General features: G+C 53.9%; 1 protein-coding gene across 1 annotated transcript in view; it reads left to right on the top strand.

Moving 5' to 3' along the window:
• KSR2 (kinase suppressor of ras 2) overlaps positions 1 to 15172 on the top strand; it is a 96396-nt gene that overhangs the window by 55322 nt on the left and 25902 nt on the right. The window contains exons 6-10 of the mRNA XM_017831321.1: positions 762 to 1035; positions 3789 to 3830; positions 4141 to 4207; positions 7211 to 7259; positions 8042 to 8409. Of these exons, the coding sequence (XP_017686810.1) occupies positions 762 to 1035; positions 3789 to 3830; positions 4141 to 4207; positions 7211 to 7259; positions 8042 to 8409 (800 nt within the window). The remainder of the gene's footprint in view (positions 1 to 761; positions 1036 to 3788; positions 3831 to 4140; positions 4208 to 7210; positions 7260 to 8041; positions 8410 to 15172) is intronic.

The following is a 15172-nucleotide window of genomic DNA, read 5'->3' as shown; positions in this document are numbered from 1 at the left end:
CTTCCCAGCTCCGTTCCCTTCCCTGCACACGCTCCAGCCCCTCAGTGTCCTTCTTGTCACATGGACATGGATCCAGACGGGGACTCTCCCAGCCCTCAGGATCTGCCAGGATCAAACCTTGGAGATGTCCCCAAGTGTCTCCAGGCACATCCACCACTATGGATGTCAGCACCTGGGAAGGAGCTGCCTAAAAAACTGCTTGGAGGCTCCAATTAATCCAATAATCCCATGGATTGGTGCTAATTCAAGGAGCAGGGTGAGGGTGAGCTTGGTGGTGAGGGAGGACGAGTTGAACTGCAAACCCCTCGCCCCTTGGGGTTCCCATTGTGGGATGCATCCCACGGGGTTCTTTCTTCTAAAAATAAAATGGAATCAGCACTTTTAAACCAGCTGGGTCCTCCTGTCCTGGTCCTGCTCCGTTGTGGCCTCTCAGTCTCCAGGTCTGAGCTGAATTTGGGGTGTTTTGAGGCCTCTGCTACCACCAGAGACTTGAGTAAATGAGGAATTTATTGTTACAAATAAAACAAGGCTGGAATTTGATGGTCCCTGGCAAAGCTGGTCAAGGTTCTTCCCCCAGAGGGTGGTTGGCACTGACCAGGCTCCCCAGGGCAGTGGGCATAACCCCAAGGCTGCCAGAGCTCCAGGAGGGTTTGGACAACGCTCTGAGGGGCAGGGTGGGATTGTTGGAGTGTCTATGGACTGGATGCTCCTTGGGTATCCCTTCCAGCTCAGGACATTCCATGGTTGTATGACCCGTGTAGCTGTCACTTGTCCCCGGGGTCCTCTGCCCTGGAGCACCTTTGGGGTGTCACCAACCGCTCTCACCGGCCCCTCTCTCTTCTTCTCTCCCGCCCTGTGTCCCACAGGACCACATCCCGGTGCCCTACCAGCCGGATTCCAGCAGCAACCCCTCCTCCACCACGTCCTCCACGCCCTCGTCGCCGGCGCCGCCGCTGCCGCCCAGCGCGACACCCCCGTCCCCCCTGCACCCCTCCCCGCAGTGCCCGCGCCAGCAGAAGCAGTTCAACCTGCCAGGTACCTCCACGTCCGTCTGGGCAGAGGGGCTCGTGCCCCCAGGGGGTCCTCAGGGTGAGGGGCTGCTCCCTCTGGGCCTACGTCGGGATAGGGAAAAGGCGGAAGCGGCAATGAGCAGCAAGGATGAGTTTGGGGGAATTCAGGTGAGGAGTCTCCATCAAAGCTCTGGCTGGAAGAAGGGTTAGAGCCCAAGGTTTGGTTCAGTTGGGTCTTGGAAACCTCCCAAGGATGGAGCCAGCACAACCTGCTGCTCTTGAGGCTACGAAATCCTTCCCAGGCTTGGGTTGTCCAGGGCTCGTTGACTCAACTGTGAACAGAAATCAAGGTCTTCCTCCCTCTCCAAGGCCTCTTTGGGTTGACTTCTCTGTGTCTTTGGGGTGATGGGCCCCCAAAATCTTGTTGGCAGCACATGTGGGCTGATAGTGGAAGGGAGGTGATGCTGGGGGTGTCTGACATCCTTGTCCCATCGAGGCTTGTCTGGGTACCTGGGACCCATCTGCTCCTGGAGAAGGGACAGCCAAGGATCAGGCTCTTCAGGGGTGGTGGGAGGGGCAGTTGGGTCCTGGTGGCTGCAGGACACAGGAGTTACAACATTAAATGACCAAAAAAAAATAGCTCCTCCTGGGCTGAGAGAGTCTCAAAGCCTGTCCACCTTTGGGATGGCCTCGGGGCAGTGCTGCTGCTCCAGGGAAGGTCCCTTCCTGGAGGGGAACAGCTCAGCATCACTCCTGGCGGTGTGGAGGGGCTCAGCTGTCCTCAACCACCCACCTGCCTCTCCAGCCACTCCCAAAAAAGTCCTGGAGAGTGGAGAGGAGGGGGAGCCCTGGCCTTGACCCACTCCTGAGGTGCTGAAGCACCCACAGCTGCCCTGGGGCTGGTGGCCCCTCTGTGCTCCGTGACCTCAGGCCTCTTTGCTGGAGCAGAAGTTTGGGGTCCCTCCTGCACCCCCAAACCAGCACTTAATGAACTGGTCCAGTGGGAAGAGGGATCAGGAGAATTCCTCCAGAGGAACCAGGTGGAATCTTCCTGCTCTGCTGGTCCTGCTGCACCCTGGTGATGCCACCCTTCCCTCCTGACAAGCCCTGAGCTCGAGATGAGGAGGAGGGAGAAGAGGAGGAGGAAGTTGACTGGCAGAATTCACCCCACAACAAAACAAACATTTCCCAAAGCCTGGAAAAACCCCAACGAGCAAGCAGCAGGTCCTGGTGTGCCTGGAGAGGCTACAGCCATGCCCGAGGCTCCCTCACTGGAGTGCCCAGGACTCCAGTGGGGGGCTGGAGGGGCCTGAGGAGGACAGGGGAGGAGCTGGGAGGAAGCTCTGAACACCCCAACCCTTGAGGCCGGGATTTTGCCAGCAGAACTCTGGAGTGTCCACGTTCTGGGAAGACAATCCACAGTGCCAGTGAACTCCTGAGTGGGTTTCCATCCTGGTACAACCCCAGTGTGTGGTGGTCCAGCCGGAGCTGAAGCATCCTGAGGTCTCCACAGTGGGATAACGGGGATCAGAGCGATCAACATCCTCAATCCACCTGCTGGGCCAGCCCTGGAACCTCCCTGGGCAGGGAAGAGGGTCCTGAATTTGGTGACCCCATCATGTGTCGCTTCTGGAGCAGAGACCTTCCCGAGGGTCTTTTTGAGACATTATTTCATGTTGTTTAAAGCAGAAACAACAGAATTAACCCCCAAAAATGGCCACCTTATGGGGACCTGGCAGGTTTTCCTGGCCAGCAGGGATGGAGGGGGCAGGATCAGACCCCGGCAGCTCTGGGGGTGCTTGTTCCCTGCTTTCATTCCCTGCTTTCATTCCCTGCTTTCATTCCCTGCTCCAAATGGGAGCTGGACCGACACAGGACTCGCTGTGCTTTCATGAAGTTCTCTGTGGTTCATCCCATCAAGATGGTCATCCCAGGGATTAGGATTTGAGCTTGGAAATGGCGACACGGGGACCTTTTCCTGCCGGAATTACCTCCGAGGCTCCTTTGATCTCGGCTCAGGTCCTGCTGCAGAGCTGAGGTCGGGCTCCAGGGTCTCAGAGCTGGAGAGGGGAAGGTGAGGGTTGGTCCTTGGGGTCTTGGAGCTTAAGGAAAAAGTGGTTTTTGAGCCGGTGCCAACCTCTGGAGGCCTCGGCAGCTCTGACTTGCTTCGTGCCCCTGCACACAGGAACCAGCCCTTGGATTTTGCCCACTGGAGATGGGGAGCCAGTGGAGGGTCCCACTACCCAGAGCCCTTCTGCAACACTGGTTTGGGCAGCAGCCCCCACTACTCCTTTCAGTGCACCAGGAGCTTGACAGGGAGCCCAGGAAGGACACAGCTCCAAAGATGGAAAAAAAGTGCTGAATTGGGCCAAAATGGGTGGCAAAATCCATCTCTTGGTGTCTCCGTGATGCCAAACGACCCCCAAAGACTGGCAGAGGGCCAGCACTCAAACCCCACGGCCTTTTCCTGGCAACCAGGTGTCCAAATCCCACCAGTGAGTTCACAGATGACATGAACACTCTCCAGAGGGTGTAGAAGAGCAGCTGATGGGGGCGAAAATCAAATTATAATCCAGCCAGAGGTCTTAATTTTTGGCCTGGGCACCCAGCAGGAGTGGCTTCCTCAGGAGAGGTGAGGCTGGGAGAGGTTGGGTCACACAGGTGGGGGTCACACAACCTCCCCCTGGGGTTGAGGCTTCATGGAGCAGGACTGGGCATAGTTTGGAGCCTCTCCAGCTCTAGAGATGGATGTTTAACCCTCCCTTCTCTCTTTTCCAGCTTCCCATTACTACAAGTACAAGCAGCAGTTCATTTTCCCAGGTGAGGTTCCCTGGATAGCGTGGGGTGCTGGGATCTCCCCTGGAGGGGTGGGTGTGTGGCTGGCCCTCCTAAATCCCTGGATTTGTGCCAGGGAGGTTGTGCTGGGCTGGGATTTGCCCCCCCAAAAGCAGTATATGGATGCAGGGCCGTGCAGTGGGAAGGTGCTGCGGGGTTGGGTGGCCCTGAGTGACCCCCAGTCCTGGATCGGGGTGTCACTTAAGCTGACCTGGGGGCAAAGGGAGGTTTTAAGCAGGGTTTAGTCGCCCTGGGTGCCCCCCAGACCTCTCTCACTTTGCTCTCCTCTCTCCAGATGTGGTGCCTGAGACTCCAACCCGAGCCCCACAGGTCATCCTCCACCCCGTCACCTCCAACACCATGTGAGTGGCTTCTCCTTCCCGTTCCCAAGTGGTGCCTCCTCCTGTACCCCTGTCGCTGTTTGGGTTTGACTTCCTGCCAAGCCCCCAAACCACACCAAGTGTTCCCCCCCTCTTATTAAAGGAAAGGGAAAAAGGAAAAAAAAACCTCAAAGGACCCGAAATAAACTGAACTAAAGCAATATATATATATTTACATGTATATACAATTACAGAACTATATACACATAAGAAAAGAGAACCCCAACACCCCAAAACTAAACCAGAAAAGCAGATATATGCAGATGTACACAGCTAATGGAGAGCTAGCAAACAAAAGAATCTTAATACTTTCCTTAAGAAAGCAGAACTGCTCCTGAGTCGGCAAAACAACAGGCCTCACAGGCCTGACCAGGCCTCACAGGCCTGACTAGGCCTCACTGCCACACGAGCAAGACCGGCCACAGGGACCTGCTGTCTGCAAGTCAAATGGAAGAGAAGAGGGCAGACCCTTCTCTCTCCTCCTTATTTATACTCTTGCTTATGTAAAAAATAGGATTGAACACTGGGACATGGCCACTTCCCTTGTTTCGACCTGGTTACCAAGTGTAGTCGGTTGTAGTTGGCCTCTCGCCAAACCCCAAGAGACCACAGCGAAAAAAAACCCTCCAAAGGAAAAAAATGGAATAGCAAAAGCTATATTTAAAAAATATATATTTTACATATATTACAGATATATACAATTAAAATACTATGTGCATATAACCACAGAAACCCCAAACGGCTCCCAGAAATGGGGAAGGGGAAGGGAAAAAGGAAAAAAGGGGCAAAAAGGGACAAAAACCCAAAACAGATATGCACAATCAACAACAGAGGAACTAGCAGAATAAAGAATTAGCAAAAGAATATCTTACTACTTTCCTTGGGACAGCAGAATCACACTGAACGACGGCCAGCACCCTCCGCCTCCCAAGGTCTACAAGGCCTCACTAGGCCTCACTAGGCCACACTAGGCCTCACTCCCCCACACAATGAGAACTGACAACAGGGAACCTGCACCTTCAGAACCACTGGAATGGAAGAGAGCAAAGACTTCTCTTCCCTTCTTCTTTATACCCTGGCTTACATAAAAATCGTAGGGAATACCGGTAACATGGCCACTTCCCTGGTTACAAACTGGTCACCAAGGAAGGCCTAGACTAAAACTACCACACCAAGAAAGGCCTATATCAAACCATCACAACCCCACCTCCTCCAGGCACCCCGGGGTGCCCCCCTGGCTTCGCTGGGGCTCAGGGAGGCCTTTGGGGTGGGTGTTGCTGCTGCCCTGACCCAGCTCACAGGTCTGGGTTGTGTCTTGGTAAGGAGAAGAGTTGAGAGAAGGTTCATTTATAACCCACAGAAACTAGAAAAAAAATGGCTTTCAACCCACAAAGCCGAAGCCCAAGCGATTAATTAAATGATAGTAAAATTATGAGCAGATAACCAGGGTCTTTGAGACAGTTTTAGTAAAGGCGGTTCTTGCAGCCCCACCTCCAATATTTTCAAGTTCAGTAAGTTTTGCACTGAAATCAGCTGTGAAAGGCAGGGGCTGATCCATGGTAGGACTGTCTCTTCCCAGCAGGTTGAGTCCTAATCCAGCATTCCCTGATGTCCTTCCACTGCAGGGTCACCTGCTGAGCCTTTTGCTAAATGCCATTTTGGGAGGATTTAACAAGGCAGGAGTTTAACAGACAAAGATCTGACTCCAGGGGGATCTCCCCTCGGGAGAGGGGATGGGAGAGACAGGGATGGAGCCACTGTCCCTCGGGAAATTATTGGAAAAGTGGTGAAGTCGAAGCCCTGAAGTTTTTTTTTTTGCCTAAAGCAGGGGGGCAGGTGTAGGGCTGGCAGGATTTGGAGTGGAAATAACTTTTAATATGTGAAATCTCTGATTCCTCTCTCCCTTCTCCCACTGAAAACAATCCATGGCAGTCACTGGGGTTCCTCTGGGCTTGGCTGGGTTAAAGAGCAGCCTCTGCTCCGGATACTCGGGATACTCGGGAGACAGGAATTCGTGCCCTGGATGGGGATCAGGCAGGAGGAGCTGCTGCTCCTGCAAACCACCTGTCCATCCTGATGCTCTGCAGCCACCCTGGGCTTTCCCTGCTGCTCCAAAAATCAGGATTGGCTCCTTTTGTACAGGCAGCTGGATTCCCCTGGGATTTATGGCTCTTTAGAGGCCATGGAATGGGATAGGACTCAAAGGACCACTGTGCCTGAGTGGGCTGGGGAGTGTTGTGCTCTGCTGTCTCTGGGAAAGAACGTTTTTATTTATGTTATGGATAATAATAATTATTATTAATATATTTATATGATGCTTGAAAGCACCTGAGCTGCTCCAGCCAATTCCCTAACTCAGAACATCCCTAATTCCCTGTTAACTGTTGGATGCAGCAAGATCCTGATGGTGGGAGGTGCTGAGTAAACAGAGAAGGCAAAAAGCAGCTCCTGGCCCAGGGAGCTGGAAAACTCATCAAATTTGGGTGCTTTTACTGCAGGGAGGGTTTTTGAAACTTCCACTTCTCCAAAATAATTGAAAAAACTCGTTTTCTTCTCTCCTGGCCATAAATCAGTGTTGCTTTTGGAATTCTGACCTTGGAAACCCCTAAAAATGCCACGAGGGTGTCAGTCTGTGCCCGGGGTTGGCCAGGGGTGACACCTCCCAGGGCACAGGGACATGGAGCCTCCTCCCCTTGGGAGATGGGATGGAGACCCGTGTGTGCTCCCACATCACCAAACCCACCCTGGAATGTCACGCATCCGACCTGAATGGATCATTTTAATCATCCCTGCTCCCTCCCCCTCTCCCACAGGAGCACCCAGGGATGGAGGGTGGGAAGGGGCTGCTGTCCCAAATCAACCTGACTCTTCTCCCCTCTGCTCCCTGGAATCCTGGTGCAGGGATCAGGCCTCCATGCCCACACACGTTCCCAACCTCCCTGTGGTTTTTACCTGTTTTTTTTACCTCAGTAATTCTTTCAACAGCCTGGAAGGAAACCCATTGCTTCAAATTGAAGTGGAGCCCACCTCGGAGGTGAGACGCTCGCTCCTGTGCTTAATGGAGCTTTATTTGATCTCCATCTTGGGGCACATTTTGCAGGAAGGGGAGAAGTTGAGCAGCTGTGCAGGGAAATTGCTGATAATTGAATTAAAGGCCAGGCATCCGTGTCCCCACCCCGTGCAGAGGGACCCTCACAGGCTCCGTGGGCGCCTTCAAGTTTATCATTCACTGGGGGCTTTTTAAGATGCATTAAAAACGTGGTGGAGGGGAGGGAGGGAGGGTGAGGGTGAGGATGGAGCTTTTAAAGGCTGTTGGAAATCCTGCAGGAAGTATAAACGTGAAGGGAAAAGTCAGAGCCATTCTGGGGTGGGAGCAGTGGCACAGCTGGGCCAGGGTGGGAGGAAACTCAGCTTCCAGAGGAATTAATTCAATGCTCTGATGTGGCACAACCTCATGTTTAACCTGGGGGTAAATAAATGCCTTCCTGCAAACCACAGGGACGTGGTGGAGTCACCACCCCCGGGGGGGTATAACAGACCTTGGGGACATGGCTCAGTGGTGGCCTTGGCACTGCTGGGTGAATGGTTGCACTTGATGGTCTCAGAGGGCCTTTCCAACCTGAAGGATTGTGTGATTCCCTGAAAATCTGGGATTCTGCTGACTTTACATAGAACGCAGTTGGCTTTGGAAGCAAAGGGAGCCTGGCTCCTCTGGGGCTGAGCGAGCGGTAGGTGGGTCAGTGGGGTTTGATCCGGGTGTTATTCCTCATCTACAGTTTCCCCACACTCACCACCCTTTCCCACCCCCCCTTCCAGAACGAGGAAGGCCCCGAGGAGGCGCAGGAATCCGAGGACGACTTCGAGGAGATGAACCTGTCGCTCCTCTCCGCCCGCAACTTCCCGCGCAAGGCCAGCCAGACCAGCATCTTCCTGCAGGAGTGGGACATCCCCTTCGAGCAGCTGGAGATCGGGGAGCTCATCGGGAAGGGCCGCTTCGGGCAGGTCTTCCACGGGCGCTGGCACGGCGAGGTGGCCATCCGGCTCATCGACATCGAGAGGGACAACGAGGACCAGCTGAAGGCCTTCAAGAGGGAGGTGATGGCCTACAGGCAGACACGGCACGAGAACGTGGTGCTCTTCATGGGAGCCTGCATGAGCCCCCCCCACCTCGCCATCATCACCAGGTAACGAGCCTTGGTGCCCGGCTGGGAGCGGGTTTGATTCCCAGAGAGGTCAGACTTTGGTGTTGGTCAAACTTTGGTGTTGGTCAAACTTTGGTGTTGGTCAAACTTTGGTGTTGCTCAAACTTTGGTGTTGCTCAAACTTGCTGTGGTTCGAGCGTTGGTGTTGTGTGGAGGGACCTGCCCCCCCAGAGGGGTGTTCTCCCCGTGCCGTGGAGCAGAGAGCAAACCCACCAAAGTGTGTCCGGGCACGTTCTTGTCCGGGCTCACTCTTGTGCCAGTGCAGCTCGAGACAGGAATGGTTTGTTTTATCCAGGGACAGGAATAATCATAGAATCCTGGAAAGGTTTGGGTTGGGAGGGATCTTAAAGCTCAGCTCGTGCCACCCCCTGCCATGGGGCATCTTCCACTAGCCCAGGTTGCTCCAAGTTTATCCAACCTGGCCTTGGACACTTCCAGGGATCCAGGGGCAGCCACAGCTTCTCTGGGCAACCTGTGCCAGGGCCTCCCCACCCTCCCAGGGAGGGATTCCTTCCCAATCTCCCATCTCTCCCTGCCCTCTGGCAGTGGGAAGCCATTCCATGTGTCCTGTCCCTCCATCCCTTGTCCCAAGTCCCTCTCCAGCTCTCTTGGAGCCACTTCAGGCACTGGAAGACTGGAAGTCTTCTTGCATCTTGCTGGGGAGCAAGCTGGGATTTGAGGGTCTCCCAAACCATGGAACACCTCCAGAGCTTCTTTAGTCTCCAAGAATTCCCACGTACCTGCCATCACCCACGTGCCTGGTGGGAAATGCAGCGTGGAGCCTCCCGCTGTGCTCCTTCCATGGATGGGCAACCACAAAATCCCAGCTGGCCTTGAGGCAGAGAGGCTGCAGCAGCTCCTGGAGCAGCTGCTGTCATGTGAAATACATTTATCCCTGAGAATTCCCTTATTTCCTTCACCCCCACACTACGTTTTCCACCCCAGTGCCGCTTCGCGTCCCACCACGGGTGACTCTCTCTCGGAGAAGTTTCCCCAAGGTGAGGTTGAATTTTCCTCCCGACAGCATTTCCAGGAGCAGTGAGATGGCAACGCTTCCAACAGCCATCAGTGATGAAATATTGCATCATCCTTTCCTAACGTTCCCTTGGAAGTGGCACCTCCCAGCCCACCCCGAGCCCAGCTCTGTGAGGGTCAGGGCGAGGGGGAGCTTTGCTCTGCTCCTCGGGCAACAGCAAAGGATTCCAACCCAAATTCGTGGCCCCTCCTGCCACTCCCTGCCCTGGTGGGTTCATGGGCTGTGTTTGCCTCAGGAATTACATCCTCAGGAGACAGGGTGACTCCAAAGCTGGGCTGGCTCTCTCCCCCCCCAGCTGGAGACTGGGAAAATTATGCCTTTTATTCCGGACCAAAAATTAGCCATCTGGGAAAATTCAGCAGCGTTTCAGATCTCCATCTATTAACCAGCTTCGGGCCAAAAAGCTCTCGGAAAAGTGTGCAAACACATGTATTGATGGATGAGTCAGAGCCCCCATCCATGTGTTACACCCTGTTCCCAGAGGAAAACGCGGCGTCTCCAGCCCGCTCCCCGGTCCCTTTGCAGCCCCTGTTTGCTCAGCTTTTCAGTGCTATTCAATATCAAACCCAATATATTCAATACCAGACCCAATATATTCATTTAGTTATTTTTTTTCTCTTTTTGAGCCGCGCGGTGTCTCCTATCCTAATGCCTCTTTATAAAAAAACCATAAAGGTGCCACTTGTGACAGTTTGACAAAATAAATCCGTGCTCTGCAGCAGCCTGATGCCTTAATATGAGGGCTGGGAAGGGCTGCTTGCTTTGTTTCTCTTCCCAGCTGCACTTGGTCCCTTTTTTTTTTTTTAAGGTCAAAGTACAACTTGATTGAATTGCCCCAAATATAACCCGAGCTCGGAGCGTCTCCAGGCATCACTTTGCTCTTTGCCTACAGCCAACAACCCATTTTTATCCACATTCTTCAAAAGCTGAAGCAACATCAGCATTAAGGTGAAGGAGAGGAGATTTAGATGGGATGTTGGGAAGGAATCCTTCCCTGGGAGGGTGGGGAGGCCCTGGCCCAGGTTGCCCAGAGAAGCTGTGGCTGCCCCTGGATCCCTGGAAGTGTCCAAGGCCAGGTTGGACGGGGCTTGGAGCAACCTGGGCTGGTGGGGGGTGTCCCTGCCCGTGGCAGGGGGTGGAATGGATGATCTTTAAGGTCCCTTCCCACCCAAACCCTTCTGGGATTCTGGGATCGTGATAATTCTGCAATTGCAACTGGAACTGTTTGGTTTTGCCCCGCTGGGATTCCTGGGGCACAATCAGCTCATGGCCGGGGCTGGTTGGCACTGAGGATGCAGGAAAGCCCATGGAGATGCTGGAAGGGGACTCAGCTCAGTCTCAGAGAACTTTTGGGAAGCCCAGGACTGCATCACTGTGTATTCCTTAGCCCAGGGCTGATTTCCAGATGCAATTTTCCCGCTTTGAAGCTTCCCATGGGGCTGGTGCTTCCCCAGGAGTCACCTTGGAGCTCTCAGTCTCATCCTTCCCGTTTTCCAGGGTGACAGCTCAGGGATCATAGGATTATGGAATAGTTTGGGTGGGAAGGGAGCTTAAAGCATATTCCAATCTCACCCCCTGCCATGGGCAGGGACGCCTCCCACCAGCCCAGGTTGCTCCAAGTTTATCCAACCTGGCCTTGGACACTTCCAGGGATCCAGGGGCAGCCACAGCTTCTCTGGGCAACCTGGACCAGGGCCTGACCACCCTCACTGTGGAAAACTTCTCAGGTCCAACCCAATCCTTATACCTAAGGATGCTCCTTGCCCTTGTGCCCACAGTCCTTGGTTGAACATTTTTTGGGGCTTCCTGGGACATCTCTGATCATATCCTGTGGGGAAAACCCTTCTCACCGTGTGGAATTCTCTATCCCATGAACATTTCAGGTGTTTCCTAAGGGGTAGGACAGCCCTGGGGACTCTTCTGCCATGGCACAGATGGGAGCTGTGCCTGGGTGTCGTAGGGAATGAGTCTGGGGAGAGGATAATATAGCAGGAGATGGATTGGGAATGGTCGAGGATATTGGGAATGGTCAAGGATACTGGGAATGATTCAGGATGTTGGGAATGGTCCAGGCTGTGGCACTGGGAGAGGAGGGAGACCGATGACCCCGAGCAGTGCAGAGCATCGCTCTTCAAACAGGAGTTTTCCAAAGGGACTCAACTTCTCCCCGTGGGTTTATTGGGATAACTTTAAACAAGGCTTTGCTTGGAGTGGGGAAAAACCATTCCCAGCTGCCCAACACAAAGCCAGGATGTCTGGAATTCCTCACCCACTCCTCCCTGTGCTCCTCCCCGGGGCAGGACTGGGGCTGTGCAGCCCCTTTTTTCTTCTGGGTGCCCAGAGGTGGTCGCTGGAGGCCGTTTTTTTCCACCAAATCCAATTTCTTGGAGCTGTTAAAGAAATCTCTGCTTTCCTGCCGGCACCCTGGGAGCAGCTGCCTGTCCCTGGAAGGGGCTTCACCACGTCGAGCCACCCGGCGCTGCCGGAAGGGGGTTATTTATAGACGGGTTTATTTTTACTTTTTCCCATCCCTACGTTTTCCTTCCTGATTGCTGGTGATATTCAAGGATTGTCTGATTAGCAGAAAGAAATCTCCCCCTCCAGAACTGACATCCCACGGGGAAAAGCTGGCAGGGGAAACTGAGGTAGTGGATTGCTGAGGGTGTGGGGGAGAAGGGAAGGCTCCAGGGAGAGCTGAGAGCCCCTTGCAGGGCCTAAAGGGGCTCCAGGAGAGCTGGAGAGGGACTGGGGACAAGGGATGGAGGGACAGGACACAGGGAATGGCTCCCCACTGCCAGAGGGAATATTGGGATGGGATATTGGGAAGGAATTCTTCCCTGGGAGGGTGGGGAGGCCCTGGCACAGGTTGTCCAGAGAAGCTGTGGCTGCCCTTGGATCCCTGGGAGTGTCCTTGGCCAGGTTGGACAGGGCTTGGAGCAACCTGGGAGAGTGGAAGGGATTTGGAACTAGATGATCTGTAAGGTCCCTTCCTACCCAAACCATTCCATGATCCCAGAGCATTTCTGAGGTGCCTGTCAGATCCCACCTTTCTCTCCCCACTCCTGGGTGTATTTTTGGAGCAGAAGCCATGGATTCCTGCCTCCCCTAACCCTGCCCATGTCCCAGCACCCGCTCTGGGAGCTGGATCATCCTGCTCTCCTCAAGTTGTTTTTCCCTTCTCTCTTCCCACTGGGAAGATGGGATATTGGGAAGGAATTCCTGGCTGGGAGGGTGGTGAGGCCCTGGCACAGGTTCCCCAGGGAAGCTGTGGCTGCCCCTGGATCCCTGGAAGTGTCCAAGGCCAGGTTGGACAAGGCTTGGAGCAACCTGAAGGTGTCCCTGCCCATGGCAGGGGGTGGGATGAGATGAGGTCCCTTCCAACCTTCCAGGTCCCTTCCAACCCAAACCAGTCTGTGGTTCCTGAGCTGTGTCTGAACGCGACCGGCAAAGGCAGAAATCCAGCATTTTTCAGCACTGGGAGGTGGTGACTCCCAGGAACACTTCCATCAGAGCCACTAATAGATCTTCTCTGGGGTAATGAGCAGTGGGGACAGTTAACATTCATCTTAATTAGTCCTGAGCAAGAGGAGTGGGAGCCTCAGTGCTTTGAGCGCTGCCGAGCGGGTGGAGCGGAACAGCATCAAAGTCCTCGGCTCGGTGGAAGTGAAAGGACTGAAAAAACACCCTGTTTGCTGCTCCCAGGGAAATAACAACCTGGGCTTGTTGGTGTTCAGTGAGACAAAGCCAGGCCTGGCTAAGCTCCTGTCAGCTCTTTGAGGCTCCTGGCCCCGGCCTGGGATTAGAGGTAAAGCCTCAGCCACCCAGGGGTCCTTCAAAGGACAAAGTCAACCCCTTTTCTGTTCCTCACAAAGGTGGTGGATTGCAGAAATCACCATGGTTTAGGATTCTGGGTGTTCCTTCCAGGAAAAAAAAAAAGGGGGGGGGGGGGGGATTTTAATGCTTATTGATCCAAGGCTCCAAGTTCTCATTGAGTCTGGGATGGAAGAGGGGGGATCAACACACTGGATGCGGGCTCACCGGTGGCTCCTGTGGGTTGGGAATGTTGTTTGGAAGGTGGGAGCGAGGTTTTCTGCTCTGAAGGGCAGGAGAGGAGGTTGGGGCTGGAGTTTGCCTGCACTTGGAGCTCCCTCCAAGGGGTGGGGGACACCGGTGCAGCTTTGCTCAGATTGCTCGGTTTTCAGTTAAAAACCCAAACGTGGCACTTGGAGTCTGCACAGCACAAAGAGCCTGGGATTTGCTCCCTCGGATGTTTCCAGCTGAGTTTTGGCCCCTCTCTTGTCGTGGTGTGATGCCAGAGCAACTTCAGCTTTACATGACCCCCCTCAATGGCCGCTGGTGATGCCACCAGGGCTGTGATTTATGTCCCTGCTGTGATGTGCCAGGAAGACCAAGGGAAACAGGGAAGAACATTAGGAATTAAGCTTGACCTTGGCAGAACTGTGTAAAGAGAATTAATTTGTTGAAGGTGCCTCTCAGCAGAGGAACTCGGAGTGTTTCTGCCGGAGAGGGAGCATCTCCCAAGCCCTTCCCTGGAGCTTGTTGGCAGTGGGGGAACATAAACCCAGTCCCTCTCCTAATGTGAGACACTAAAGATGAAACGAGAGTTTGTTGTTTTGTTTTTTTTCTCTGTGGCAAACTGGCTTTAATAACAGGGAAACAAATTACCTGGTGCTAATTAACAGGGAAGGTGTGAGAGCGAGGGATGGGAAGAATATCCGAGATGTTACAGCTGCATTTTCCTGGATAACTTTCTTGTACCACATGGGCTAAATATTGGGGGTTGTTTTGATTTTATCATTTATTTCCATGCTGGATTTTGGCACTATCTGATGCTTGGCTCTGCTGCCTGGAGGAACAAGCCCAGCTCCTCAGAAGGGATGCTCTCCCATCCCTGGCCCCTGCTCCCTGTGGGCGTGGAAGAGCTCTGGATAAAGCTCAGCTTTAAACCCTCGGCTCTTCCAAGCCTCGCCCAGTGCCAACCCTCCTGACATTTACAGTGTCCTGGGAAGGATTCCAAATCCTGGGAAGGATTTGGGGCTTGTAAATCTTGATGCTGAGGGAGCTGGGGGCTGGAGGGGGGGGTATTCACCATGATTCGAAGGGTGGGAGGAAAGGGGAAGGTGTAAATCATCACGCTCAGGGCAGAACAGATGGCAGGGCTTGGAATTTCCCTGTGGATGCTCCAGAGCTGTGCAAGCCAGTGCCTGGTGCTTGCAGCCAGCCCGTTGTTCTCTCCAGGGAACCATGCTGTCCATTTGATGGACAACCAACTGAAGGAAGAAGGAGGCCAGGTTGGATGGAGCCCTGAGCAACCTGATCTAGAGAGGGGCATCCCTGCCCATGGCAGGGGCTCGGAACAAGAGGGTCTTTAAGGTCCCTCCCAACCCAAACCATCCTGGGATTCAGTGAAACTGGATTTTTCTCCTTGCTGCAACTCATTAAAGGGCATCCTCTCAGCCTCCTTTCCTGCCCTGGAAAGTTAAGTAGAAGCTCTAAATCCTGAGCAGTGGGAGGGAAATTGAGGCCCAGAGTTGCCACATTGTTTTCCTCCATGCCAGGGTGGAAACATTAATGGGCAGGACAAGGGGGAATGGCTTCCCACTGCCAGAGGGTTAGATGGGATATTGGGAAGGAATTGGCTGGCTGTGAGGGTGGGGAGGCCCTGGCCCAGGTTGCCCAGAGAAGCTG

This window comes from Lepidothrix coronata, unplaced genomic scaffold, assembly GCF_001604755.1.
Source record: "Lepidothrix coronata isolate B3197 unplaced genomic scaffold, Lepidothrix_coronata-1.0 Scaffold189, whole genome shotgun sequence".
NCBI lineage: Eukaryota > Metazoa > Chordata > Aves > Passeriformes > Pipridae > Lepidothrix > Lepidothrix coronata.
This window is presented reverse-complemented; position numbering and strand designations above follow the sequence as displayed.